Source organism: Phascolarctos cinereus, unplaced genomic scaffold (assembly GCF_003287225.1).
Source record: "Phascolarctos cinereus isolate Bilbo 61053 unplaced genomic scaffold, phaCin_HiC Scaffold_726;HRSCAF=1367, whole genome shotgun sequence".
Lineage (NCBI taxonomy): Eukaryota > Metazoa > Chordata > Mammalia > Diprotodontia > Phascolarctidae > Phascolarctos > Phascolarctos cinereus.
The window spans coordinates 266,638,922-266,666,769 of record NW_027556098.1 but is presented as its reverse complement, the minus strand read 5'-3'; the positions used below and the strand labels follow the sequence as shown (position 1 = coordinate 266,666,769).

The 27,848-nt window shown below is 37.1% G+C and overlaps 1 protein-coding gene across 2 annotated transcripts in view; it reads right to left on the bottom strand.

Moving 5' to 3' along the window:
- The window catches only part of OPCML (opioid binding protein/cell adhesion molecule like), a 1,421,771-nt gene that overhangs the window by 295,087 nt on the left and 1,098,836 nt on the right, over positions 1-27,848 (bottom strand). For both annotated transcript variants that reach the window (XM_020963819.2, XM_020963818.2), the window contains one exon: positions 21,292-21,524. In XM_020963819.2, coding sequence (XP_020819478.1) covers positions 21,292-21,524 — 233 coding nt within the window. The remainder of the gene's footprint in view (positions 1-21,291; positions 21,525-27,848) is intronic.

The following is a 27,848-nucleotide window of genomic DNA, read 5'->3' as shown; positions in this document are numbered from 1 at the left end:
AGGCCCTTGCTATAGGAAAAATTGAATATTCTTTGCTCTGTGGAGGAATTAAGAAGGAATCCAGGAAAAGGGAAGCAGCCTTGGCAACTGGGAAAATAGGCCAGAGGAAGGAAACATAAATGCTCCTTCTGATGCTTCTTGTGTTGAGGTAGGTCCATTATTAAGGAATTAGTCATGTGTAGAATAGTCCCTACCTCTCATTTAAGTGAGGCCCTAAATTCAGAGTGGCTGCCAAGAAGGATGGGCCTGAGCACTAACAAGACATTTGGACGCTAGCCATTTTATATTCAGCCAGAAAAAGACCTGAAAGTTACCAACAGTACATACCCATTGTAGGCCCTGTGCCAGCCCTATTCATTATAGATCCCTGAGAAAAGACAGAGTCAGAGTTCACCCTGATTAGATCTTAGCCTGTCTCCTAATCTTGTCTCTGGGCTTCTTGGCCTAGAAGGGATGGGGCTTGTAGTCCATCTTCACACCTATAATTTGTACACTTTCACTGCCCTAAGAAACAGACGTCTTACTCCAAGACTCCTAAATTACTTTGAACTTGAGACTCTATGATACATTGATCAATATAGCTACTTAAGGTAAAGGAGGGTCAAAAAGAGAATATGAACACCAAGACTGACTGAAAACAGAAGTGGGGGGCATCCAACCTTGTGCTCAGCAGAGGAGAGAGGTGCAGTTCCTTCCCCTTTTACTCGGCCCCTCAGTGAAAGGTATGGGGCAGCTGTCAGATGGTGAGAAGAAGCTTCTGCCTCCTGCTCCACGCTCTTTCAAAGTAAGTTTGCTTTGAAAGTTGTCCAAGCTCCTGCTGATTGCCCCCTGGTCTTTCTCAGAGCTATCCTTGGGCTTCTTTTTAATGGTCTGACCTTAATTGCTTTTTTCCTGTATGTGCTGTAACAGTCAGTGCACAGTTTAATAAAACATTTTCAAGCTGTTGGGCCTATTCTTCCCTCCCCACCTACATCTTATACAGTAGAAGATTTTAAGCCTCATTTTTGAGGTGATTGATTTGGTGTGTTTTCCACTTTATTTCCTGCTGTGGCGACATTGTGCCGCTACATGTGATAATTTTTTTTTTTAAAGACCTTTGATTTTCTTGTTGTCCCCAAATCCTCCCCACTCTCTAACCTGCTGTTTTGGAACCAAGGTCTTTAAAGCTTATTCTTGAAGTAGCTACTTTGCTTCTTCTGACTGTTATTAGATTCTTGCCCTTTGACTTAGACATGACCAGGACTCAAGGCTCATTATTTAATATGCTACATTTGAGGAATAGTTATGGAGGGTGCTTGGAGGTGTATAGAGAGCAGATACAGTTCATTTGTTTGTACTAGAGCAGAGTCTCGTATTTGCACAAATGTGCAGGGAAGAGGAGGGGATGAATTAGACATAAAGAAATCCTGCTGTGTTGGGAGTCACTGCACCTCACATTGAAGTTTTGCATTCAGTGGCTTCTTCATACAAAGACCGAGCTCCTAAAGGAAAATGCAAATTTCTCCGAAAGCACTGATGATGAATCAGTGACAACTATTTTTCCATTGTGTCTATCCTACTCTCCCCAGCTCATAAATTCTCTTCCATCATTTATAATGACATTCACCATCAGAGGTACTATTTGGACATGAGACTGCAGAACAGTCACATCAACAATACTAATGATGTAGGAGTTTGAGGAGCCAACCTCTAAGGTCCTTTCCATTTCTGAGATTCTATAATTCTGAGACTTTGATTATGATAATAGAAACAAAATGTGCGAAACATGATGATAAATGTGACATGCATGCACCAGCGCAACTCTTAGGAAAAGGAGATACGTTATATGCTTACACAATTTCAGAAGGTGGTACAGCATTTAATATAAACAAGGTTAAGGAGGGGAAAAAATCTCAATAATAGGTTATTAAAATGTTCTTAGGAAATACCTGCGTTGCTTTATTGTGTCAGGATCATATTAGGCCGAGCATTGGTTCAAAATATCTAAATAGTGGCTCTATGTAGTACTCTAAAGGAAGTGGGCAAGGTATGGAGCCAGAAGCCTAATTCATATGCCAATCATTTTGTTTAAATATTATCTGCCCAGAAGGAGTGTTGTGAACTCCTGTACAACTCAATGTAAAATCATATGGATTTAGTGCTGGAAAGGACCTCAAAGTTCATCTAGTCTAATTCCTTCATTTTAGAGATGAAGAAACTGAGGCCCCGAGAAGCTAAGAGTCTTGTCCAAGGTCACACAGCTAGTAAGTACCTGAGATGGAATGAAATAGAGCTGTTAAAACTCTCAATCCAATGCTTTCCAAGGATATAAGTTGAGAGAAGTGATTATTGATAACCAATTATTGGGGAGATCTAGGCTTTTTCCCTGTCCTGTTTCCTCATTTGAAGCCCAGCCTTTGAAGGACATTACTGACATCTACTTAAAATTTACCCCACCTAGACCATCTTATTTAGGTGAATTGATGGATTCCCACACATTGTGTTTTACTCAAACAGGTCTGGGAAAATGTGGATTTTCCCTTTTGTCAGATAAGTGATATGAATACAGATAATTTACTTTGACCAAAACTGAGTGCTCAAGGTCAGCTACCCCAGACCCTCATTAGAATAGGTCTACCTCTCATTATAATATTCTTTTTCTCATTAATTGTTAACCAATTAACTAATTGTTAGTTAATGAAAGTTGATTCCACCTTCAGGAACATCTACTCTTCCAAGCATTGAGTGGGTTCTATGAGAAGTCTTTGGTCTAAGAGAGATGGCCAAATGATCATCCTTTTATTAATAATATTCTAGCTTTATTAATAAACATATTAATTACCCAGAAACTATGTCTCTTGAACTTTTTACACATCACCCAATCAATAAGAATTTACTAAGTGTCTACTATGTATGAGGGAGGGCAGTTAGGTGGTGCAGTGGATAGAGCTCTGGGCTTGGAATCAAGAAGATATTCTTATTAGTTCAACTTTGGCCTCAGGCACTTACTAGCTTTCTAACTCTGAGCAAGTCACTTAACCCTGTTTGCCTTAGTTTCTTCATCTGTAAAACGATCTGGAGAAGGAGATGGCAAACCACTCTAGTATATTTGTCAAGAAAACCTCGAATGAGGTCACAGAGTTGGAAATGACTGAAATAACTGAAGATCAGGGGGCTGTGATAAGTTCAGGTGATACAAAGAAAGGCAAGGACAGTCTTTGTTCTCAAGGAGCTCACAGTCTAATGAAGGAGACTACTTGAAAACATCCAACTACAAATAAGATGTATACAGGATATATTAAAAAGAATCAATAGAAGGAAGACACTGGCATTATGGGAGGTGGGGAAAGGTTTCTTGTAGCAGGTGGGATTTTAGCTAGGACTTTAAGGAAGCCAGGAGGTAGAAATGAGGAATGAGAGAATTCCAGGCATGAGGGACAGTCAGTAAAAATGGTAGGAGTCAGGAGGCAGAGTTTCTCGTGTGAGGAAAAGCAAGGATGCCAGAGTCAGTGGATCAGTGAAAATGTGTGTGGGGTTGGGTGGTAATAGAGTCAGGTGTAAGAAGACTGCAAAATTAAGAAGGAGTCAGGTTGTGAAGGACTTTGAATGCCAGAAAGATTTTATACTTGATTCTGGAGGTGATAAACTGATATTGATCAAATGTAGGAGTAGACAGTGAATAGTATGATCAAGTCTGTGCTTTATGAAGATTAATTTGACAGCTAAATGGAGGTTGGATTGGAGTGGGAACACACTTAAGGAAGGTAGTCTAAACAGCAGGCTTTTTCAATAGTCCAGGCATGAGCTGATAAGGGGCTTCACTGGGGTGGTAATGGCATCAGGGGGAAAAAGGGCATTAAATGTCTCTCCTTTGTCATCTTGTTTCCAATCAGATATTTTTATATTCAATATAGCCATTGCTAGTCATAACTTCTTGTTGCTGCTCAGTCACATCCTACTCTTTGTGACCCCGGTTGGAGTTTTCTGGATAAAGATAGTGGAAAAGGTTGCCATTTCCTTCTCCAGCTCATTTTATAGATGAGGGAACTAAGGCAAACAGGGTTAAATGCCTTGCTCAGGGTTACATAGCTAGTCAGTGTGTGAGGCTGGATTTGAACTTGGGAAGACGAGTCTTCCTGACTCCAGGTCCCACACTCTGTACCACTGCACCATCTAACTGTCCATATCTACAGATTATAAAACTTCAGAAAAGGACTTAGTTTACCCCTCATTTCCAGAGAGGGCTGAATGGTCTGCATTTCATCTGAGTCAATTTGCTCACCAACACTGTGCTACACTGATGTGACATAGCCTCACACATGTGACTGTTTCAACTAGTTACAGCTTCTCATGGAAAATGATGAAAGAGCTAAAACAGAAGCAGTGAGAACCACTCCAGTATCAAGGCCCTTAAGTGAGGCTTGTGTCATTTGAGTAGGGAGCTTAGTGTCCTCAGAGCAAAGAAGCAAGTTGCACTTGTGAAGGAAATACAGAAATAATGAGCCTCAGAAGCCAGAGCCCCTTTCTGCTAAGATTGGTCCACTTTCTTTTCTTACACCCTCGATAGCTTCCAACAAGGGAGGTTTTTCTCAAAATACCACAGCCCAGGGTTGTGCTTCAATTGTCTCTTTTTTTCCCCCTTTTTTCTTGACCACCCTCCCAATTTTTCTATTTCCTTTATTTTTCAATCCCATTTCTCATTTTTATCTCTATCTCCCTCTTCACTTATCATCAATTTCTTTTCACACATACTTCCCTCGACACTTTCTTTCTCACTAACTCTTCTCTAGTTCTGGGCCTCTGAATCCCACCACTATTCCTAGCCTTTCCCTGGGCAGTTCAGAAGCTTCCCAAGAGTAACATAAAGCATCAAAATCACTCCCTTACTCTCCCTCGACAAGCACAATTTCATTGTCTTTAGGGGCCTACATGCCAAGGTAAGCAGCAGTGGTTGTTAACAGTAAATTAAGTATGAAATCTATATACTGAATGAAGAAAACCAAAACAAATAAAAAACCAACCAAAAAAAAAAACACCTGACTGTTAGCTAGGGGTCTCCAGAAAAGTAAATTCCTTATCCTCCAGAAACTTGTCCATTGAAAATGGCTAAAGTTCTGCTCTGTCATTAGATTCTGGACTGCCGAGAGTTTTTTAAGCACCATTTTGATTTCTTAGTTGGCATTTCTGGGACACATAAGATCTCTTCTGTCAACCAATAAAAATCCTTTTAAAATCTTTACCTTCCTCCTGAAAAATTCAAATGACTGATGGCACCAATAACAACAATGCAATTAATGATGATCACTATTTCCAAATTGGGGCTCTTTGTCTTTTTTTTTTTTTGGTATTGACCTCATTTTAGGGGATGTTCTAAGAATAGGAGCTACATCCCTTTTAATCACCATTTGCACTCAAATAGCAGGCAACTCCCCTCCACTCTCAACTAATGGGCCCGATAATCAAAGTCACAGGGACACATAGACCATTTACCTTGCAACCACCTCACCCCTAATCACCTTTATTTCATTTGGGAAAATCTGACTGGCTGGATTTGAGCAGTAATGGAGAAGAAAGAGAGAGAGAAAAGGAGGAGAATAAAAGCAGAAGGAAGGAAAAGAAAAAGGGGGAGGCTCCCTTTAATCCAATATCTTCTTCATATAAAGCTGTTTATGATAGGAAGAGGATTAGGTAGCTCATATTCCAGTTATATTAAATTAAATCCCAAGCCCCTTTATGCACACACGTCTGAAACCATCAATCCTATCACGACAAAACAGCCCTTGGGAGAGGAATCCTCTTGGCACTGTGCCATCCCAGCTCTTATAAACCGTTAACTGTGGTAATGAACCAATCAGGAAGACATATTAATAATGACATGAAGAGACACATTTATTGTTGATTGTTGAGATGGCAGGCAGATTTATTGCTAGCTTTCCTGGAGGGAAGGCTTGGCCCTGCAATGGTGCAATTAAAAACAAATTGAATAGAGGGACAAAGAATCAATAATCTAACAGGGCAACTTTTAGTTTGCAAAATACAAATATAAATTAATTGACCTGAACACAGTTGCTAACTGGTCATTAATGTTTGCTTGCTAGCCAATCAGAGCACATAATCCATCCCATTAAGCTGATTGTTGCAGGCTGGGCTCATGCTATTCCAGTTTCTGTCTGACAGTGTTTCCATCAGGAGCTCCTTGTTTGGGGGTGATTTCTAACCCACCGAGGGAAATTAGCTGTGGCACAAACTTCCCCCAGAAGCTATAAATGTGGACATGATTTCATGGTTTAGCTAAAGCCCTCTTATTGCAAAGACACTAGGCTGAAATCCCTATTAGGAAATAACTCTTTAGTTAATGCTGGATTTGTAAGGAGTCAGAGTTGTGGTCAGTGGAGCAGGAATTGGGGTAACCTCTGGTCACCAACTGGCTGTGTGCTCAGCAATCTGGTTTTTCCATCTTCCAACTTTTTCATTTGCAGATAAGGGATCCTAGTAATTAGGAAGCTACGCACTTTGTGATGGATGATTTTTTGAAAGGCTAGTGCAAAGTAATGGCAGTGATGATTGCGGGGGTGCAATGCCTGCCCCAGATCTCTCCCTGGTCCAGTATATCCTCCACTTAGTTGCCAGTGATTATCCTAAAGTGCACAGGTCTGACCACGTCACTCACCTACCCAATATACGCTAATGACTCCCTATCACCTCCAAGATCAAATATAAAATTACTTGGCACTTCAAGTCCTTTATAACTTGCCCCTCTCCACCATTTTTCCAATTTTCTTACATCTTACAGTCCCATCTAGCCCCCTCCTACCCCAACACATTCATTCTCATTAATCCAGTGTCTCTGGCCTCCTTGCTATTCTTCAAACAAGAAACTCCATCTCCTGACCCCAGACATTTTCACTGGATTTTCCATGTGCCTGGAATACTCTCCTTCCTCATCTCTGCCTCCTGGCTTCCTTTAGATCCCAGCTATTTCCTGTTTTCTAGAGTAAGTCTGGCCTAATCCCTCATTATTCTTGTATCTTCCCCATGTTGATTATTTCACAGTCATTTTGTATATAGCTTCTTAGTACATGGTTGTTTCCATGTTGTCTCCCCCAGAAGATTGTGAACTCCTTGAGGGCGTGGACTATCTTTTACTTTTTTTCCGTCTGTCCAGTGCTTAGCACCATGTCTGGTACATAAGAGGTGATTAAAAATGTTTGTTGACTATCAGTCACTAGTCTGAAGCTAGGATAAGGAGTTCATTTCATATTCTATAGGCCCCTCTTTTACTTGTTCTTACTGTTAAAAAACTAGATGAGACATCATAGAAGTTCATTAGAAGCTTCAGTAGAATGAGAAGAATCTTTCTGAACCTCAGAGTTTGAAAGCTTGTGTAAGGCACCCAAATTAGGAGGGTAAGGATGATCTCCAATGCATTATATAAATTGATAGATTTATAATTTTATAGGGGGATAGGATTTGCAATTAGAAGGAGGAGACCTAATCTAATCTCCTGATTTTACTGATAAGAAAACTGGGGCATAGGGGAGAAGTTTTTGAACATTTGACAACTGTCCATCTTTAAGGGGTACATCGCCACGCTTCCCTATGACAATTATGTACTGAGAAGAGGTCTGTTTGACTACAGTGATTTTTTGATTGGCCTCTCAGCGAATACACACTGACAGGCCAGACAGGACATGAAACCATGGACACTTCACTTTTTCATGCATTTCCATATTACTATTGGTTTTGAGGACAGTTTATATAACTGCTCCATTTATTCAATTCCATTGCAAACAAGGCAGATGACAGTTCCAGGCCCTGTACCTTTCTTCTCAACTTCTATATTTATCAAATGAACGAGGTGCCAGGTCCTTAACACCTTTCTGAAGCGTGTGAAAAGGTTCAGAGAGAGTTTCTTCTCAAAACAAGCTCAAATGTGCTCCAAGGCAGGGCTCTTAAATGGAGTTGTCACCAGGTTGGCACAGAGGGTCAATACATGTTCAATCCAACACACATTTTCATTAGCCTTCGATATATATATTGGCCCCACTCCCACTAGACAATATCACCTCTTCTTGTTTCTAGAGCTAAGAGAGCAGCAGTATCTTTCTGTGGCATATATTCATAAAAGCATAGAATGCTATATCTGGAAAAGACTTTGTCATCTGGTCCAACCTACTCATTTTACAAATGAGCAAACACAGTCCCAGTAAATTTAAGTGACTTGTCTGATATCAATTAGAACTCAGCTTTTTTTCCCCCTGATTTCCAGTCTAGAGTTGTTCTAGCCCACACTGCCATTTTAATCCACATTATTACTTAAACAATAACAACAACAAAGCAACATGGAAATTGGAAGGAGAGGCTAACCATGTTAAATTTAGTTAGTACTTAAAACCGGATGGATATTAGAGGTCATTTAGTACAACCTCGTCATTTTATAGATGACTAAACCAGAATATCTTCTTGGTTCTATGAACATATTAATTTTAGTGATTGGGTTCAGTTCTGGAAGATGAAACAAAAGGAACAGAAAAACCAGCTGGAAATAGAGAAAATTATTAAGTGGGCATTCTACTTCTTTTTTTTTTTTTAATAATTATAGTCATGTAAAACTGATCCCTGGACTACCTGGGGCCCCCACTTAGATATCCTACACTGTTATGCCTTCCTCAGTGGGGTTTAAGGTGCCTTGAGATTTTATCTATTTTCCCCTGAGTCATGATGATCCATGCTGTTAGAATTCCTAGAGAACCCACCAAACTGTTCCATGGGTCACCTTTCCCAGATAAAATATGTGTGTTTTGACTAGGGTAGTTCTGGAGAAAATATCTTAACCCACAGTACTGACAGTATTACTGATAGAAATTTCAAGTACCCTTATAGAGCAGAAGGTGGGGTATTTGAGGACAGGCAGTGTTTCTCACCATATAAACAGAGCTATCTCCCAAGCAGTAATAGGGAACTGAAGCTCCTTCAGAAGATCAAAGCAGTGTAAAGGGAATGAGTGTGGTCCAAATGTTGGGCTGAAAAGGTTATCAGAATGGTCACTGTACTGAATGAGTCAAATTGGAAATAAGTCAATTATTCTAATGTATCTCAACCATCTTTGGACATCCAGTTTTGTGGGTTCCTGATCAGTATTGCCACATTACTAACTCATATTTTTAGAATCTAGATCTTAAATATGCCTCTTACCTAAGCCTCCTGTTGTTTGTTACCTTGTGATAACTGAACCATTTTTCCTAGAACAACCCACCACTTCCTTCTTATCTCTTACTACCTGTGAGTTATTAACACAGTAGATGCTTAACCCAGACCCAGTTAGCATCACAGGCAGTTCCATGAAGGATACTAGGTGAGACTAAGAAGACAATACCATCAGCGAGCTACTATGTAGATAGTAAAACCGAACACCCTATACGTAGTAGGATAAGGCCAAGTGAAAGAATTAATTCATGCCCACAAATCACTACTTATGTATACTTTTTTATCACTACTGGGTCTATACTGACCTAAAAGAAATAAAACAGAGGGAAAAGACTCATATATATAGAAAAAAATATTTTAGGTTATACCTAATAACTAGAAAAAAAGGGTTTTCATTTAGGTAATGGCTACTTGAGTTATGGGATATGAACTAATGAATATTATTTTGGTAGTCACTGAGATGACTAAAGGGACATAGACCATAAGATGTATATAAACTCAGAGAGAGTGAAGTAAACAGAAACAGAAGAACATTTCATATACAAAATACAGTTTATCTTTTTAATATTTTTCTTTCTTTTGAAATTCAATTTTTGTTCTTTCAATCAATAAAAATCTGCCTTCTCTCCCTCTCACCTCCATTAACCCTAAATTGAGAAATAAAGAAAAGCAAGCCCTCTATTGCAAATACCCATAGCCAAACAAAACAAATTCCCCCATTGTTCATGTCCAGGAAAAACTTGTCTCAATCTGCACTATGAGTGCATCATTGCTCTTTCAGGAGGTGGGGAAGATGTTTGATTATGAATACTCTGGAACTGTGACTGGCCAGAGTTCTTCCGTCCTTCAAAATTGTTTTTCTTTATACTGTTCTTGTTACTGAATAATTTATTTTTCTCCTGATTGTAGTAACTTCACTCTGCATCAGTTCAAACTAATCTTCCTGGGTTTCTCTGAAAACAGTCCTTTCATCATTTTTTAGAGCACAATAGTGTTCTATCACATTCATGTACCATTATTTGTTTAGCAGTTCCCCAATTGATAGGCACTCTCTCAGTTTCCAATTCTTTGCCACCACAAAACTAGAAATATTTTTACACACATGGGTCCTTTACCACTTTCTTTAATCTCTTTGGGATAGAAACCTAATATTGGTATCACAGGGTCAAAGAAGTTTAGATAAGTTTAATAATTTCTGGGGGATAGTTTCAAATTACTTATAAGAATGGCTGGACCAGTTCATAGTTCAAACAACATTCCATTAATGTAATGAAACAACAATAATAACAGGAAAATAAATTGGAAAGACTCAAAAAATCTGATAAATGTAATCACCAACTATGGCCACAGATAACTGATGATGAGGCATGCTATCTGCCTCCTGATAGAGGACTATCTGAAGTCGAGAAGTAGGAGGTTAGATCTGATGCTAATAGTTACCCTGTAATAATAATAATTTTTATTAAGTATTAGTAAAAATAATAGAACTATATAAATATTTATATATTATACAGCTAGGTGGCACAGTGGATGGAGTGCTGGGCCTTCAGGGAGGAAGACTCATCTTCCTGAGCTCAAATCTGGTCTCAGACATTTAATGAATGTGTGACCTTGGGCATGTCACTTGACCTTTTTCCCTCAGTTTCCTCATCTGTAAAATGAGCTGGAGAAGAAAATGGCAAACTACTACAGTATCTTTGCCAAGAAAAACCCAAATAGGATAAGGAAGAGTCAGACACAACTGAGAACAACTAACACAAGAACAGGATGGGTGGAAAACAAAGTCCAGAGCAGGCCTGAGGGAGACCGGCCAAAACCAGGTAATCCTAGGGCCTCCTCCCCTTCAGAGGCAGAAAACCAGGCCAGACCAGCATCTTGGTGTCCTAGGACTGACCCAACACCCAGGCAGCCTGGGCCTCAACTGCAACAGGAGGCAAGGCCAGACCATTCTCTAAGTATGTGGGGGCCTAATTATCATATAAAGGCTGATTATAATAATAACAAAAATTATTATCATCACTACTATATAAGAGCTAAGTATAATAATAATGAAAAGGATTTTTATAGCTAATCTTTACAGGGTGCTTTAATGTTTTTAAAAGCACTTTGCATATATCATCTCATTTGATTCCCCACAACAATCCTGTGAAAATAGGTGCTACTGTCATTCCTATTTTACAGGTGTGAATACTGAGGCAGAGTTAATGACTTGGCCAGGTTCACATACCTAGTTAAGTATATGAGTCAAGATTCAAATTCAGGTCGTCCTGACTCTATTTAATATACAGCATAACTATCATAGCTGTTAAAAGGAAGTGATTCAAAATATGTCTCTAGTTCAGCTGAAGGGGAAGAGGGAAGAAACCCTTGGAATGTATAAGATTGCTTCCCTCACACTAGGGAAGAAGTTGATTTGAAGTGTAGCCATTGGAGTTAGGAAGGACATAGAAGCAGACATCTTAAGCATTTTGGTTACCTGAGTGCTACTCAAGTGTTTCTGTGCTGTTAAAAGCCTGCAAGTCTTGCCAATGTCCTGAGAAAGGACTGAGTCACACTACCCTAGGAACACCTCTGTAGGAGATGAATTAAGCTTTGTCCCAAAGGACAAATTGAGAAGGTATGGAAACAAAAGTTGTGTAGATGAAATTTCAGCTTGATTTAAGGGAAACTACATAACAATTTTTGAATTACCCAAAGTGGAATGGAGTGCTTGGGAAAAATACTGTTCTCTTAAGAGGCTGACATGTAACGGTTGGAGTTACTGCTTAGGTAGGTGGTAGCAGAATTCTTATTCAAGTATGTGTTAGACTAAAAGGTCTTTGAGCTCCTTTCCATGTCTGAGATTCTATGGTTCTTTTGAAACCACTAGCTTATTTTATGCTGTCCACTCTAGGATCTTACATTTCCTAATCTATGAATCTTGATCTACCTGGAAGTCTCATCTGAACTGTCTCTATGCTAGACCAATAGGGTCAAAGGAGATTATGAAACATTGGTATCTATCTGTCTGTCTATCTATTTACCTACCTACTACCTACTTCTAGCTCTTTCTCCATAGCCCTATATCAACAATGCTATCAGTATCAATGTAGATGTAGAAATATAGATAAGGCAGCATGCAGTAGCTGTTTTCAAAACCAAGACAACCTGGATTCACATCTCCCCCAGCTAAGTATTGGCTGTGTGACTTTTGGTCTAGTAGAAAGTCAGTTCAGATGAGATTTGCATATGTTTAGATCTGGGATTTGAGCTCTCAGTCTTCTGAATCCTTGTCCAACTTTTAAGTATGTCAGTGTTACAAATGTCATATTCTTTGATTCTATGTATCCAGCACATTGGATGGGCTCTTTCTTATTAATTTAAGGGAAGAAATATACAGAATTTCATATTTGAGAAGATATGGAAGAGTTACAATATGCATCATTGGAGAGCACTTCCAAATCGATGAGATCTCATATCAGTTTGATTATTGCTATATAGATAGATATGAATATATGTACCTATACATCTCTATTATGTGTGTGTGTATATATATGCAGTCACAAAATTGCTTACATTTACAATCTAGTTAGCAGACTAGATTAGTAAATGGTAGCAATAAAATATAACTTTTAATTAAAACTTCTAATTAATTAATTAAAACCTCTAACTTCCTCCAAGTGAGAGCCAACTTTGAAGGAATGCTTAGCTGAAACATACCCATTTTTTGTTGGGGGGAATCACTAGCATTTGTTAAGTGCCTGCTACTTGCCAGAATTAAGTTGGGACAAAAAGAAAGGCAAAAAACAAAAAAGCCAGTCTCTGCTCTCAAGGAGTTCACAGAACAATGAGGGAGAAAACATAACTGTACAAAAAGATCTATGCAGGTGAATTAAGGGTAGTCTCAGAGGAAAACAGTAACATTAAGGAGGACAGAGAAAGGCTTTTTGAAGAAGTTGGGACTTTAGTCAGGACTTAAAATCGAGGAAGCTGTTAAGCAGAGAGGATGAAGGAGGGAATTTCAGGCATAAAGGAGAAACACTGTAGTGTGGGGCATTGGGAGTTGGAGTTGGGAAATGGAGGAGTGGATGGAGACTGCATGGAGAGAAGAAAAGTATAAGATTACAAAAGTAGGAAGGGGCCAGGTTATGAAGGGCTTTAAAAGTCAAACAGAAGATAGTGTGTTTGATGCTAGAGGTGATAGGCAGCCACTGGAGTTGATTGAGAGTGGTATGGTCAGACTCATACTTCTTGAAGATTAATTTGACAGCTGAATAAACAATGCAGTGGAGTAGGGTGAGACTTGAAGCTAAGAGAATAATCGGCAGGCTATGGCAATCATCTTAATTTTCTAGCACAAAGAATTACAAAGTATGGAGCGGATTTCTGAATCTTAGAGACGTGATAGAAAAGTTAGGTAGGAATGTATCACTTCTAGCATTGACATAGTGGAGGGCTGAACCAGGAGTCAGGAGATATGGGTTCAGAACCTAACCCTAACACCTACTAATTCCCGTATCACCTTGGATAAACTACATAATTTCTTAGTCTCAAATTATTTTGCATTTTTAAAAATCACAGACTATTTATAAGAATTCTTCCTTAAAAGCCCCCAGTAATGATAAAAGACAACAATGTAGTCCCTATGTACAATCAAGAATAAAGGTAATAGCAAAAAAAAAAAAAACCAACAAAACACAAAACTGTAAGGAATGGAATAATTACCACCTGTATAGGTAAAATAATGATTGCATACAGCTACCTCGCAGGATTTCGAGGAAAGTGCTTTATAAACATTAAAGCCCTATGTGCAAGAGAATTTGGCCACCCCTTAAAGCACTGTGTAATTTAAATATACCAGTATGCTAATCACTATTAGAAACCATAGGATGGATTTAATGTAGAAGTCCTTTCTTTAGTTTTTGAATTCTCTAAGGGCCTTTGAATTTTCAGTAGTTACATTGGATAAAATGGTATCATTTGAAATGCACATCCCTAGAGGGTTTAGCTTAGGAGTAAATTAATTATCCTCTTCTCTAGTCTCATTCTCTCTGTGTTATACTCTCTCACTATTATCCCCTCCCCCTTTCTCTCTTACAGTTTCCAGCTCTATTTTTCCTACCCCCACCATCTATTTTTCTTTCTTGGTCTCTGTCCTACATTTCTCTCTCCTCCTGTATCACAAACTACAATAACCAAGAGGAAAAGGTAAAAAAAAATCGAAAAACTCTTATTGATCTAGAGGAGAAATTTCTTTGAAATTTGGAGGGCATCTCCAAAGAGCCCTTCCCTTCCACTGCTACAACCCACCAGTCTCTTTAATCTAGGTTTAAGGTCCGTTGTCTGCAAGAAGCAAGCCCTTGTTAACACTTTGCACACTTACTCATCGCCTACAAAACTTCGACTCATCTTGTGCTTTTATCTTCTTCAATAGATGTTCACATTTTCTTCATATACAGGGTATCCAAAAAGTCTAGTAAAGTTGCACTAAGACTTTTCAGAACATCATGTCTAGAGATGGTGTTGTCTAATGAGTAGATAGCTGGTCTCAGAGTCAGGAAGACCTGGATTCAGTGCCTACCTGTGACATGTACTGGCTGCATGATTTGAGCTAATAGTTTAATCTTTCAGTGCCCCCCAGGTAACTCTCAAGCACTCTAAAGCATATTGGTGGAGAGAATCTCCTCCCTGGGAGTTCACTATACCAGTGAAATCACTAGTCCAGATACCAACCCCCACAATAGATAGATTGATAGATAGATAGATAGATAGATAGATAGATAGATAGATAGATAGATAGATGGATAGGTGGATAGGTAGAGAAATTTTTTTAAAAATGCATTGTACGTATTCAGTTGATAAAAGTTAGGATCTCCTATTGAAAGTTCCTGGAGGTCAAAACCACTCATGATTGGAATTCTGCACCCTGTGGATTTGTTGTTGCTGTCATTGAGGTTTTTTCGGTTGTGTCTGACTCCTCGTGACCCCATTTGTGATTTTCTTAGCAAAGATACTGGAGTGGTTTGCCACTTAACTTCTGCAAGGCATCTTACAATTAAGGCACTGAAGCAAACTAGGTTAAGTGACTTGCCCAGGGTCATAGCTAATAAGTGTCTGAGGCCAGATTTTAACTCAGGAAGATGAGTCTTGCTAACTTCGGGCCTGGTACTCTATCCACTCTACCATCTAGCTGTCCATGCACCCTATAGATACTCAGGGCTTACTTATTTATTGTCTAACAAACTAAAACACTTCGGTCTGGAGGTTTTTGAAAACATCTTATGTTTCTGTATCAAGCATGATGTCACATAGAATACAGTAGAGAGAAACAAAAGAGTAAGTCTGCGCATTTGGGATCTTAAAATAGGTGAAAAAAAATCTCATGATACATGAAGGAAGGCTGATGGGCAAACACTCTCTGTCAACCATTCCTGTTATACAAGAAATCTATAGTGACAGTCATTTCATTGAGGGTAGGTAGGAGAGAAAAAATAGCTGCTCAAGAGCTCATCACTTCAGTCACTGCTGTGGGAAGAGGTTTGTGAGTAAGTAGGCCTCGGTTGACTATTTCTGCTCCTTTTAACTACTATTCCTATCTCTGTCTTTTCACAGCTAAATTTCTAGACCAAGAATATTGCCTTTTTTTCTTTTAATCACATATTCCTTTCCTAACTTTCTGCTATTTGGTTCATGGTACCTTTACTTCACTGAAACTACTTTCTCTAAGATCACCTCTGACTCCTTTCTAGCTATATAAAATCATTTCATTTTAGTGCTCACTCTCATCCATCTACCTAATACATTTATGGCTGTTGATCAACTGTCTTGAAACTTCTTTGCAATAACTTTTTGGACATGCTTCTGATTCTTCCCTTATCCTTTTCCATGGTTCTTTCTCTGTCTCCTTCATTGTTTCTGATTCTTTATCTAATTTCTCTGTCCTAGCACCAAGAATGGACATTATGAAAGGTTGATTCTTGACCCGCTGCTCTTATCTCTTTGCAGGTAATGGGACTACCACATATTCTCAAATTAAACATATTCAATCAAATATTTATTAACAATTTGAATGTTTTATATATACATATATATACATATATGTATATCTTTAGATTGTCATGTGTAATCTTACCAATTCCTCCACTACAATACCTCTCAGATGTGACTATTTATTTTCATTTCAAAGATGTACACCTAGCTCACATTGTAACAATCTAATTGTTGGGTGACTACAATATCATCTTGGCTGGTCACTCTGACTCCCAATTTCCCTCCTTTCCAGTATCTTCTACAAATTATTACTTGGTTAGGTTATTTTTTTTTATTCTGATATTCAAGATATATAAGGAATGAACATAGCTATATAAGACCAAGTACAATTCCCCAATAGGCAAGTGGTTAAAAAAAAGAAGTAATTGTTTTTCAAAAGAAGGAATGAAAGCAATTATAATGAAGTTTGCTCCATATCACTAACTGACATTTTCACTTATATACATAAAGTTAGTAAAAATACCAAGAGATGAAGAATCAGTGTTGTAGGGGCTGAACAGATGTGCACATACACACTTGGTAGAGCTGTCAATTGGTTTGACCATGATGGAAAACAATTTATAATTAAGCTAAAACATGACTAATATGCTTATACCCTTTGAACCAGAAATCCCACTGTTAGACATATTATGAAAGGAATTCAAAGAAAGAAATAAAAATATAGATAGCAACACTTTTTGTGGTAGCAAAGAACTAAAAACAAATAAATGTTTACTGACTGAGGAATGACTAAACAGATTGTGGTACATGAATGTAATGAAATATTAATACACCTCAAGAAATATGAAGAATTCAAAGAACAATACTAAGGAAAGAATGGGAACTGATTCAGAGTGAGGTAAGCAAGATCAGGAAAACAATATACACACTACCTACAATAATGAAAGTGGGGGCAGCCAGGTGGCACAGTGGATAGAGCGCCGGCCCTGGATTCAGGAGGACTAAGTTCAAATCTGGCCTCAGACACATAATACGTACTAGCTGTGTGACCCTGGGCAAGTCACTTAACCCCATTGCCTAGCCCCCCCCAAAAAAAAATAATAATGAAAGTGGAAAGAATAAGAAAAAAAAGGAATAGTGTTTAATTATATAATTACCAAGCTTGGCCCCAGAAAAGAGTTGAAAAAATACATCTCTTTCCTTTCTTTAAATATGTGGGGGACTATGGGTATGGAACAGTTCATATGGTCACACTTGGTTAACATGTTGGTTAGTTTTTCACACTTTTTTCTTTCTTAATTCTTTGTTACAGTATGGTTCATTGAGTAAGGGAGGCCAGAGGAATATACCCAGGAATGTAAGTGATATAAAATGATAAAAATATTTTTAAAAAAGTCATACCTAGAATAATTCCACGATATCTTAATATTTCCTCTGATTTTCAGAGGCCTAAGCATTTAAGCACATAGTTCACTCCACAATCACATACATGCTTCTGTACTGTTTGGGACCTACTCTTTAGCACCTGTATATTTGCATATTATGTATTATCTTCCCAGCTAAATTAGAAATTTCTAGAAGGCAAGATGAATGTCCTCCATTTTCTTAGTATATCCCATAGAAACTGAATATAATGTTATGTTTGCATTTAATAGGCATTTAATAAATGCTTGCTAAATGGATGAGTAAATATTTGGAGAGACATTCTAGTAAAAGGCACACTTTAATAAACTCATCTTTTTCTCTCACCAAAAAAGGACTTGAAAGTTTTTCCATCGGATATGTGGCAAAAATCACCTCATAAAACAGAAAAGGACAAATTCTGAGGTTGGAGGGGAAGCATCTCTGAGATGCACATATTATAGGAAGAGAGAAAACAGAGTAGATGACCACCTTAGGCTTTTCTACCTCTTCTGAAGAGAGCCAGTTGGCTGAAGTAAGGAGATACCGATGTTCCCACATGGACAGAAGATAAACATGAGCTTTTTTAAACAGACAAGTCACAGCTCGGAAATTTTTCAGTTTTTCTCATTGAAAAATCAATACCCATCAGCAGTTTGAAATTAAAGGAAAGATTAGGCCCCAGTTTTATACATGCCTTATTGTATTCCAAAAGCTTTCTACTCAGTCAGATAAATCTTCTTTAAGAGGATTAGGAAAGTTTCATTATCTTTATCTAACCTGAACTAACACTAACTCTGAAAAATTAATCTATAGACTGGACAAAAGCCGATAGCCGTTGTGAAGAAACAGTGCTCTCAAGTTCCTTTCTAATTGAGCGGTGGGGTCTCTGCTTCCAACCACTGGAAATCCAATTGGTTTCCAATGAAAGAATAAGTCATCCTTTGTCAGCCAAGAGAGCCCACAGCCCAGCCTCCTTGGGTCTCCTTCCTCTAAACTCCCAAAAGTGCTTTGGAAGAGGTGACAGGTTGGTCTGAAAAAGGTTCCCAGTGGCCTTCCTTATCTTGCCTTTTATAAGTGCTAGTGTACTTTGACACAGAATACCTCGAACGCGCTCAGGTTATAAGGATCCATTGGCTTGAACCCAGGAGACTATGAACATTTTAAGAAAGAAACTCCATCATTATCCATTTACCTTTCTTGTGAGCTAGTCTCTGGCCCAAATGCTCCACATTCCTCAGGGAGATGCCTGTTCTTCCATTTCCCAACTCCAAATATTTCTTGAACAGCACAACAAAGAACATCATTCACTTAAGCTCCATAAGTGACCCATATTGTGGCCCATATTGACTTTGACGCGCTTACATGATCCATCTTATTTCTGAAAAGTGATAGCCTTGTTCCATTTGAGCCTGTTCCTGTATGGTGCCTGACAGTTCTTTTTATTTCAGTGCCACATTTCCTGAATTTGAAGATAACTTTGCTGTCAAGGCCACTGAGGTGCCATTTACACGTCACTTCCAATGCTGAGAATTTTCAGCCTCTCTGGAGCAGAGCCCAGGTGGCAGGTGGGGCAGTGAAAACTCAGACAACCTTGTTTTTTGTATTCTCCAGAAATTTCCAAGAGATACTGCAACTTATTCCAGATAGCTAGCTGTCTGTACCAAGTACTTCTCCCAGTTTCTAAGAAGGTACATCATGTACCATTAGTTTATCTTTATAGCCACTGAGGCAGGCAGTCCTACTTCCATGAAGTGCCTACTCTCATTTTTCCTCAAGTCATGAAATTGTTCCATTGTTGCTGAAAGCTATGCCTGGGGCACTTTAATTTTAATAGGTCTTAACAAGCTTCAAAGATTTGAAGAATCAAAGATGGATTATATATCAACAAGTACATGGATCAGCCTAGCTGTGATTGGAGAAAATCATCACCAGAAGGTTGAGCCACAGGTACCAATGAATATTTGTGGCCAGACCAACTTATAAAGACCATCTGTTAAGGCAGAGGTCTGTAATTTGCACCAGTGGAGACAATACCCACACTGCTGAAATCCCAACTTTTTCCCCCAGTAGAGAAGAAAATAATCTAGTAAAACTGAATGAATGTTTATCATGGAGTTTTTCTAGGCTGAGTTTATGAAGAGAATGTATGAAAGCAGAGTACCTAAGCTGCTGCTATACAATATGTTTTAGGATCTGTGGAAAGATGAGTACTATAAAGAATATATTGGAATGACTCAGTAAGAAAAATAAACACAACAAAAGAGACATTTTAAAGATTCACTGAAGCATAGCATCAACAGGGAGAATCGAGGGATCATAGATTAGGACCTAACAGGAAACCTAGAGGCCATTGAGTTTAATTTCCTCACTTTACAAATGAGGTAACTGAGGCACAGAAGGATTGTGTGACTTTCCCAGGGTCACAGAGCTAGTAAATGTCTAAGGATCTTCCTGATTCTAGGCTTAATTAGGAACTTGGAAACAAAAACAGCCAACTAAGTATCATGGTACGTAATCATTAGGTGATTCTTGAATCAGTCAGGAGCCTAGGAGGCAAAACTGCTGCTATAAATATGATTTACAAAAAACAACCTAAATTTTAAAAAGAGTAATTATCCTGGGTGTGGTCTCCCTTTTGTCCAGTTCTCAAGCATAATATCCACACTTTGGGCATCAAACCCTTATCATTATGATCTGATGTAGGATCCCTGAAGGGCACTTCTGTATCATTAATGTTTTTAAGTGCAAAGGCACTCTTAAATTTGAAAGTGGATGTATGTGTATATCATATTTTAGAAGACATCTAGGTGGCTCAGTACACAGAGCATTGGGCCTGGAATCAGGAAAACCTGAGTTAAAATTTGGCCTCAGACACTAGCTGTGTGACCTTGGGCAAGTCACTTAACTTCTGTTTTCCTTAATCCACTAGAAAAGGAAATGGCAAACCATTCCAGTATCTTTGCCTTGAAAACCCTGTGGACAGTATGGTCCATGGAGTCATGAAGAATTGGACACTAATGAATGACAGAACAATAATAATCATGCTATTTAAACTTAATTTAGCTTTATGAAAAAGGTTGGATGAGTGTGGATTCATTAACTCCCTTTCTTCTTAGATCTTAGATTGATCCCAGGGATAGACCAGAGAGTAGTTAAAACTGATATCTATCATGGAGTTAGACTTTCTCTGGAGAGTGGAAGAGAAAGTTTTGATGAACTCTAGTAGCTAGTGTACCTACTACACGTGTAGCAGCACCAAGGCATTTTCTGTAAAGCATCCCCTTGATTAACCTAGATTATTTGTACTTTAGAATACACCACATCATGGAAACTTCTTCAAGGTGAAGAGCGTATTGGTCCTTTAATATGTACTTCCAAGCATTTAACAAAGTCATTCGTATACTGGGAGCCCAAATAGCACTTGTCAGTGACCTGGTTTATGAGAATACAAGGACTGAAAATAAGAATAGACAACTTGACAGCCTGCTTATCTGACACCAAGCCAAGAACAGAGACCAATTAGAAATACTTAGCTCAGTATCATTTGATGAGGTAGAAACTAGGAATACTAGACTAAGGTTTTAGTGCTTGGATTTCCTGGACATTTGTAGAGAAAGAATTTTCCTCTATTCATGCAACAGCAGTAAGAGGTATCAGTCTCCTCCACCCACACACGTAAGCAGTGATAGCCAAGCACTTATGCAGTAGTCTCTGGATGATCCTTAAACTTACCTTGTACTATAAGGTGAACCCTAGAGGTTTTCGGATGATTGTCTGTCTGCACAGAGCAGGTGTATGGGCCCTCATCATACACATCCACATCTTGGATCATGATGCTGTACTGGGTTTTAGTGTTGGCCACGATAACCACACGGGGGTCTATGGACCACTTGTCATTTCCAGCATACAGGATCGTGCTGCGGTTTAGCCAGGCTACCCTTGTGACCCGGGCATCTACAGTACACCTGTTAATTCAAGAAGAGACACCGAGAGGGAGAGAAAGAGTGAAGGAATGAGACAGAGGGCAGAGGGGAAGAGGGAGAAGGAGAAGAGGAGGGAGGAGAGAGAGAGAGAGAGAGAGAGAGAGAGAGATTAAAATCAGAATCATTGGTTCAGAAAGAGTAATTTCAACTTAGGGTACAGTCGGTTCTGGATTATCCTCACTAATAGATATAGTACCATGGATTTTCCAAAGTAGCAGATAATTTTTAAAAAATCCATTCCATTCATATGGCATTTTGTTTTGTCAAAGTCACCTCCATTTCCTATCCCCTCCCAGCTAATGTGATTAATCTACAGCTTCTGAACATCTTGTGTTAACCCAATAGCCAACCAAACTATGTTGTTTATTCACAACAGGTGGTAGAGTGGAAAGAGGACTAAACATAAAGTTAAAGGGCCTGGGTTCAAATTCTGACTCTGATACTACTTAGCTGTGTAACTGCAACCAAGCCCACTTACTTCTCTAAGCCTCTGTTCCCTCCTTAGGAAGAAAAAATTAAATGATAAAACTTTCATTACCTAGCTCACATAGGTATTTTGAGAAAAGATATTTGTCATACATAAAGTATTATATAAATGGAAACTTAATTTGCCCCCAGATTTAAAATATGTCACAGATAGCTTATAAAATAAAGTCTTCACATGAGCTAATTGGAAAATTCACAGGATCAAAGGAGTATAGACAGAGAATTGGCTGGTCTTCTAAGAAACAGGCTCTAAGAAGGTGAAGTGATTCACTAAAGGTAATAAATGGCACAGGCAAGTTTTGAACCCAGGACCTTTGACTTCAAATCAAGTGCCCTTTCATAATAGATTGAGTCTATTTTGCTTGACCTGCTCAGTGATAATGACTTCGCTATCATCTCCAAACTCCCCCAAACCTTAAAATAAAACAATCACTACAATAGGGTTGTAGTGAGGAAATTATTTTGTAACCCTTAAAGACCTCTATAAATATCAGTTATTATCATCACTGTTTTACAGGTAAGGACAGTGAGGTTCAGAAAAGTTAAATATATCCATATTAACACAGCTTCGGTTTCTAGGACTGGATTCAAATTCAGATCTCTTAACTCCAGGATGAAAGGCACCATGGCATAGTAGATTTAATGATGGACAGGGAATCAAGAACTGGCTTCAAAACCTGTCTCCAACATTGCTGATCAGTACTAGACTTGGGATTCAAATACAGCTACTGATTTTATGTGCCTTAATTTTACTTCATTGCATGACTCTTTTAATATAACTCTATACTCAATATGTACCATAATGTCACAATACACAATAAAAAAAACACAGTATATTTCACTTTGAAAGTTCTGCCATTTTTGGTAAAACAACAACAGCAACAACAATATGGCAGCTGTTTAAGTATTCAGGACAGGAAAGAGTGGAAGAATCTTGGCAAATTATTCTAGCCTTCTACTCCCATCCCATGGAATATCATGATACTTTCATGTTTTAATATGAATTAAAAGTGAAGGTAAGTTTTACTCCTTACCTAATCTCTCATCTTACTCAAGTTTGTAAAAACAAATGAAATTCATTTTTATTTGGCTTATTCTTTCACATAAGAACAGTCAGAAGAAGTTACAAGTAAACATTTTCATTACTAATTATTGCAGAGCCGGTCTGAGACAAAACTCTGAAGTGGGTAGATTTTCTGAGTGGCAAGACTTCTCTTTCTTTACACTTCTATCCTTCCATGCCATGTACTGTTCATCTCTTTGTAATGCAGTGTGACAAAGAATGTGTTTATAAATGATCAATAACTAGCTGGAGTAAGGCATGTATTGCACACACGGCACAAGATAATGTTTAATCTGCTTTATTAACATATTTTCTATAACTTCTTAAGTCTAGAAATCAACACCACCACCAACAAATCAAGCCCAGACTTGTAGCCTTTGTATATTTCAGATGTGTAAATGTTTGCAAGTTTTTTAATTTTATTTTTATTTTCTGTTCCAAATCCTCTTCATCTCTCCAGTTCCCCCCATTAAGAAGATAAGAAATATTATATCCATTATACATAAGAAGTCATGCAAAACATATTTTTGCATTAGTTATATTCCCCAAAAACCTCCAAGAAAATAAAAGAAAAAAAATATGCTTTAATTAATTCTCTGAGTCCATCATTTGGAGGTGGATATTATTTTACATTATGAATCCTTCAGAATTGTGATAGATCATTATATTGATAAGAATTACTAAGTCTTTCACAGTTGAGTATCTTTACAATATTGCTGTTACTGTATAGATTGTTTTCTTGGTTCTGCACATTTCACTTTGCATCAATTCATGTAGGTCATCCCAGGTTTTTCTGAAACCTTCCCTTCATAATTTCTTACAGCATAATAGTATTACATCATATTTCTGCACTGCAGCTTGTTTAACCATTCCCCAACTTGTATATCCTTAGTTTCCGATTCTTTGCCACCGCAAAAAGAACTGCTATATTTTTGTAATATGGGCCCTTATTCTTTTTCTTTGATCTATTTGGGTTATAGACCTAGTAGGAGTATTGCTGGGTCAAAGGGCATGTACAGTTTTATAGCTTTTTGGGCATAATTCCAAATTTGACTCCAGAATGGTTGAACTATTTTATATCTTCACCAGCTATGCGTTAGTATATTCATTTTCCCACATCTCCAGCATTTGCTATTTTCCTTTTCTGTCATCTTAGTCAATCTGATGGGTATAAGGTAATACTTAGAGCTATTTTAATTTTAATTTTTCTAATTATTATTGATTTAGATTATGTTATGACTATTGATAGTTTTGATTTCTTCCTTCGAAAACTGCCTGTTCATAGTTTTTGAGCATTTGTAAATAGAATGGCTCATTTTTATGTATATGTTTGTCTCATTTCTCTATGTGTTTGAGAAATAAGATCTTTATTAGAGAATCTTGCTGTAATTTCCTCCCCCCACCTCAGTTTCCTCCTTTTCTTCTAATTTTGGCTCTATTGGTTTTGTTTGTACAAAAACTTTTTAATTTTATGTAAATCAGTGTTATCCATTTTACCTTCTCTGAACTAACCTATTGTTTGGTCATGAATTCTTCCCCTTTCCATACATCTGACACATTTATTCCACATGTTCCCCTAATTTGATTCTGATATCAACTTTTATATTTAAATCATTTATCCATTTTGAGCTCATCTTTGTATGTGGTGTGAGATCTTGGTCTATTCTCAGTTTCTCCCAGACTACTTATCAGTTTTCCTATAAATTTTTGTCATAATAATGACTTCTTGCTCCGTGAAGTGGGATCTTTGGGTATACCAAACTCTAGATTACTGTGCTCATTTACTTCTATTTACTTAATCTATTCCATTGATCAATCACTCTATTTCTTATCCAGTACCAAATTGTTTTCACAATTACTGCTTTGTAATATAGTTTGAGATCTTGTTCTGTTAGGCTTCCTTCCTTCACATTTTTTTTTCATTGATCCCCATGATAGTCTTGACATTTTGTTCCTCCAGATGAATTTTTTTACTACTTTCTAGCACTTGCTATAAAGAAATTCTTTGGTAATTTTATTGTATGACATTGAATAAATAGATTATTTTAGGTAATATTATCTTTCTTTTTATTATGTTGGCTCACCCTACACATGAACAATTAATGTTTCTCCAGTTATTTGGATCTGACTTTATTTGTATGAAGAATGTCTTGTAATTGTGTTCATATAGTTCTTGTGTGTGTCTTGGCAAGTAGACTCCCAAATATTTTATACTGTCTGCAGTTATTTTAAATGGAATTTCTCTTTCTTTTTCTTCCTCCTCAGTTTTATTGGTAATATACCAAAAAGCTGATGATTTCCTTGGGTTTATTTTATAACTTGCAATTCATTGTTTTGACTAACTTTTTAGTTGACTTCTTAGGGTTCTCTAAGTATACCGTCATATCATTTGCAAAGTGATAGCTTTATTTCCTTGTTGCCTATGTTTTTTTTTTCTTTCATTTCTTTTTCTTGACTTATTGTTATAGCTAGTATTTTTAGTAAAACATTCAATATCAACAATGATGTTAGACATCTTTGTATCACCCCTGATCTTATTGGGAAGGTTTCTAGCCCCATTACAGATAATGCTTTCTCTTGTTTTTAGAGAAATATTTCTTATCATTGTAAGAAAAGCTCCATTTATTCCTGTGCTTTCTAGTGTTTTTAATTGAAATGGAGGATGTATTTTGTCAAAAGCCTTTTCTGAATATGTTGATATGAATATATAATTTTTGTTGATGTTGCCACTGATATGGTCAATTTTGTTTACCATTTTCCAAAATTGAACCAGCCCTGCATTCCTGGCATGAAACCAATCTATTCCTAGTGCATAATATTTGTGAAACATTGCTGTAATTTCTTTGCTAATATTTTATTTTTAAAAATTTTACATTACTATTCATTAAGATAATTGGTCTGTAATTTTCTTTTTCTATTTTTTTGCTCTCCCTGGTTTAAGTATCAACATCATATTTATGTCAAAGAGGGAATTTGGTAGACTTCTTAATAATCTACTTTTCTCCAACAGTTTATATAATGTTGGAATTAATTGTTCTTCAAATATTTGGTAGAATTTGCTTATTAAATACATCTGATGCTGGTCCCCTACCTCCCCACAGGAGCTCATTTATGGTTTGTTAAATTTCTTACTTTCTTTTCTTTTTTTTTTTAAGTAGGGCTATTTAAGTATTCTATTTTCTCTTCTGTTAATCTGGGTTATTTATATTTTTGTCAATATTTATCCATTTCATTTACATTGTCAGTTTTATTGCTATATAATTGAACAAAATATCTCCTAATAATTGCTTTAATTTTATTTTAATTTGTTGTTCATTCAGCCTTTTAATTTTTGAGATTGGTAATTTGGTTTTCTTCTTTCTTTAAAAAAAATAAAATTAGCTAGTGGTTTTCTATTTTATTGGGTTTTTTTCCACAAAATGAATTTTTAGGATTTTTTTAAACTTTCAATTATATTAATCTCTCCTTTGATTTTCAGGATTTACATACTGATGTTTAAGTGGGTGGGTTTTAATTTGTTATTTTTCTAAATTTTTTGATTGTTTCATGTCCAAATAATTGATCTTCTCTTTCTCTCTTTTATTGATGTAAATGTTTAGAAATATAAAATTCTCCCAAACAGTTCTTTGTCTCTATCCCACAAATTGTGGTATGTTATCACATTGCTGTCATTATCTTTAATGAAATTACGGTTTCTCTGATTTGTTCTTTGACCTCCTCATTCTTTAGCTTTAGATTATTTAGTTTTCAATTAATTTTTATTCTATCCTTCAAAGGCCCTTTACTGAATGTAATTTTTATTGCATTATGATCCAAAAAGGGTGCATTTAATATTTCTTCTTTCTATATTTATGGCTCTAGTTTTTATGCACTAATACATAGCCAATTTTTTGTGAAGGTGCCGCATACACCTGTGAATAAGATATATTGTATTCTCTTCACATTCAATATCCTCTAGATGTCTATTATATTTAGTTTTTCTAAAATTCTATTCTTCTCCTTAACTTTTTTCTTGTTTATTTTATGGTTAGATTTACTTAGGTTGGAGAAGAACAAATTGAGATGCCCTGCTAATATAATTTTACTGTCTACTTACTCCTGTAATTAATTTAATTTTTCCTTCAAGAATTAGGACACTATGCCACTTAGCTCATATGTGTTCAGTATTGATATTAATTCATTATCTATGGTGCCTTTTAGCAAAATTCAGTTTCCCCCGATTAACTCTTTTAATAACTTCCATTTTTGTTTTTGCTTTGTCTGAAATCATGATTGCTACTCCTGCCTTTTTTACTTCAGCTGAAGCATAATATCTCCTACTCCAGCATCTTATTTTAAAATATGTGTGTGTTTATCCGTTTCAAGTATATATCTTATAAACAATATATTGTTATATTCTATTTTCTAATCCACTCTGCTATCCTTTTCTATTTTATGACTTCATCCTATTCACAGTTATGATTGCTATGTATTTCCCTCCATCCTATTCTCTTCTATTTATCCCTCTCTTTTTTTAACCTTCCCTTTCCTCAAAAATCTGTTTTGTTCTGACCATTGCTTCTCTTAATCTATCTTCCCCTTTCTTACCTCCTCCTTTCTTTTAGTCTTTTTCCCTCCTACTTCTTTATTGGGCAAGATGAATTTCCATGCCAACATGTTTGTGAATACTGATATTCTTCCCTCTTTGAACCAATTTAGATGAGAGCAAGATTCAAGAATGTCCATTCCATTTTCTCCTCTATTTAAAAACTCTTCTT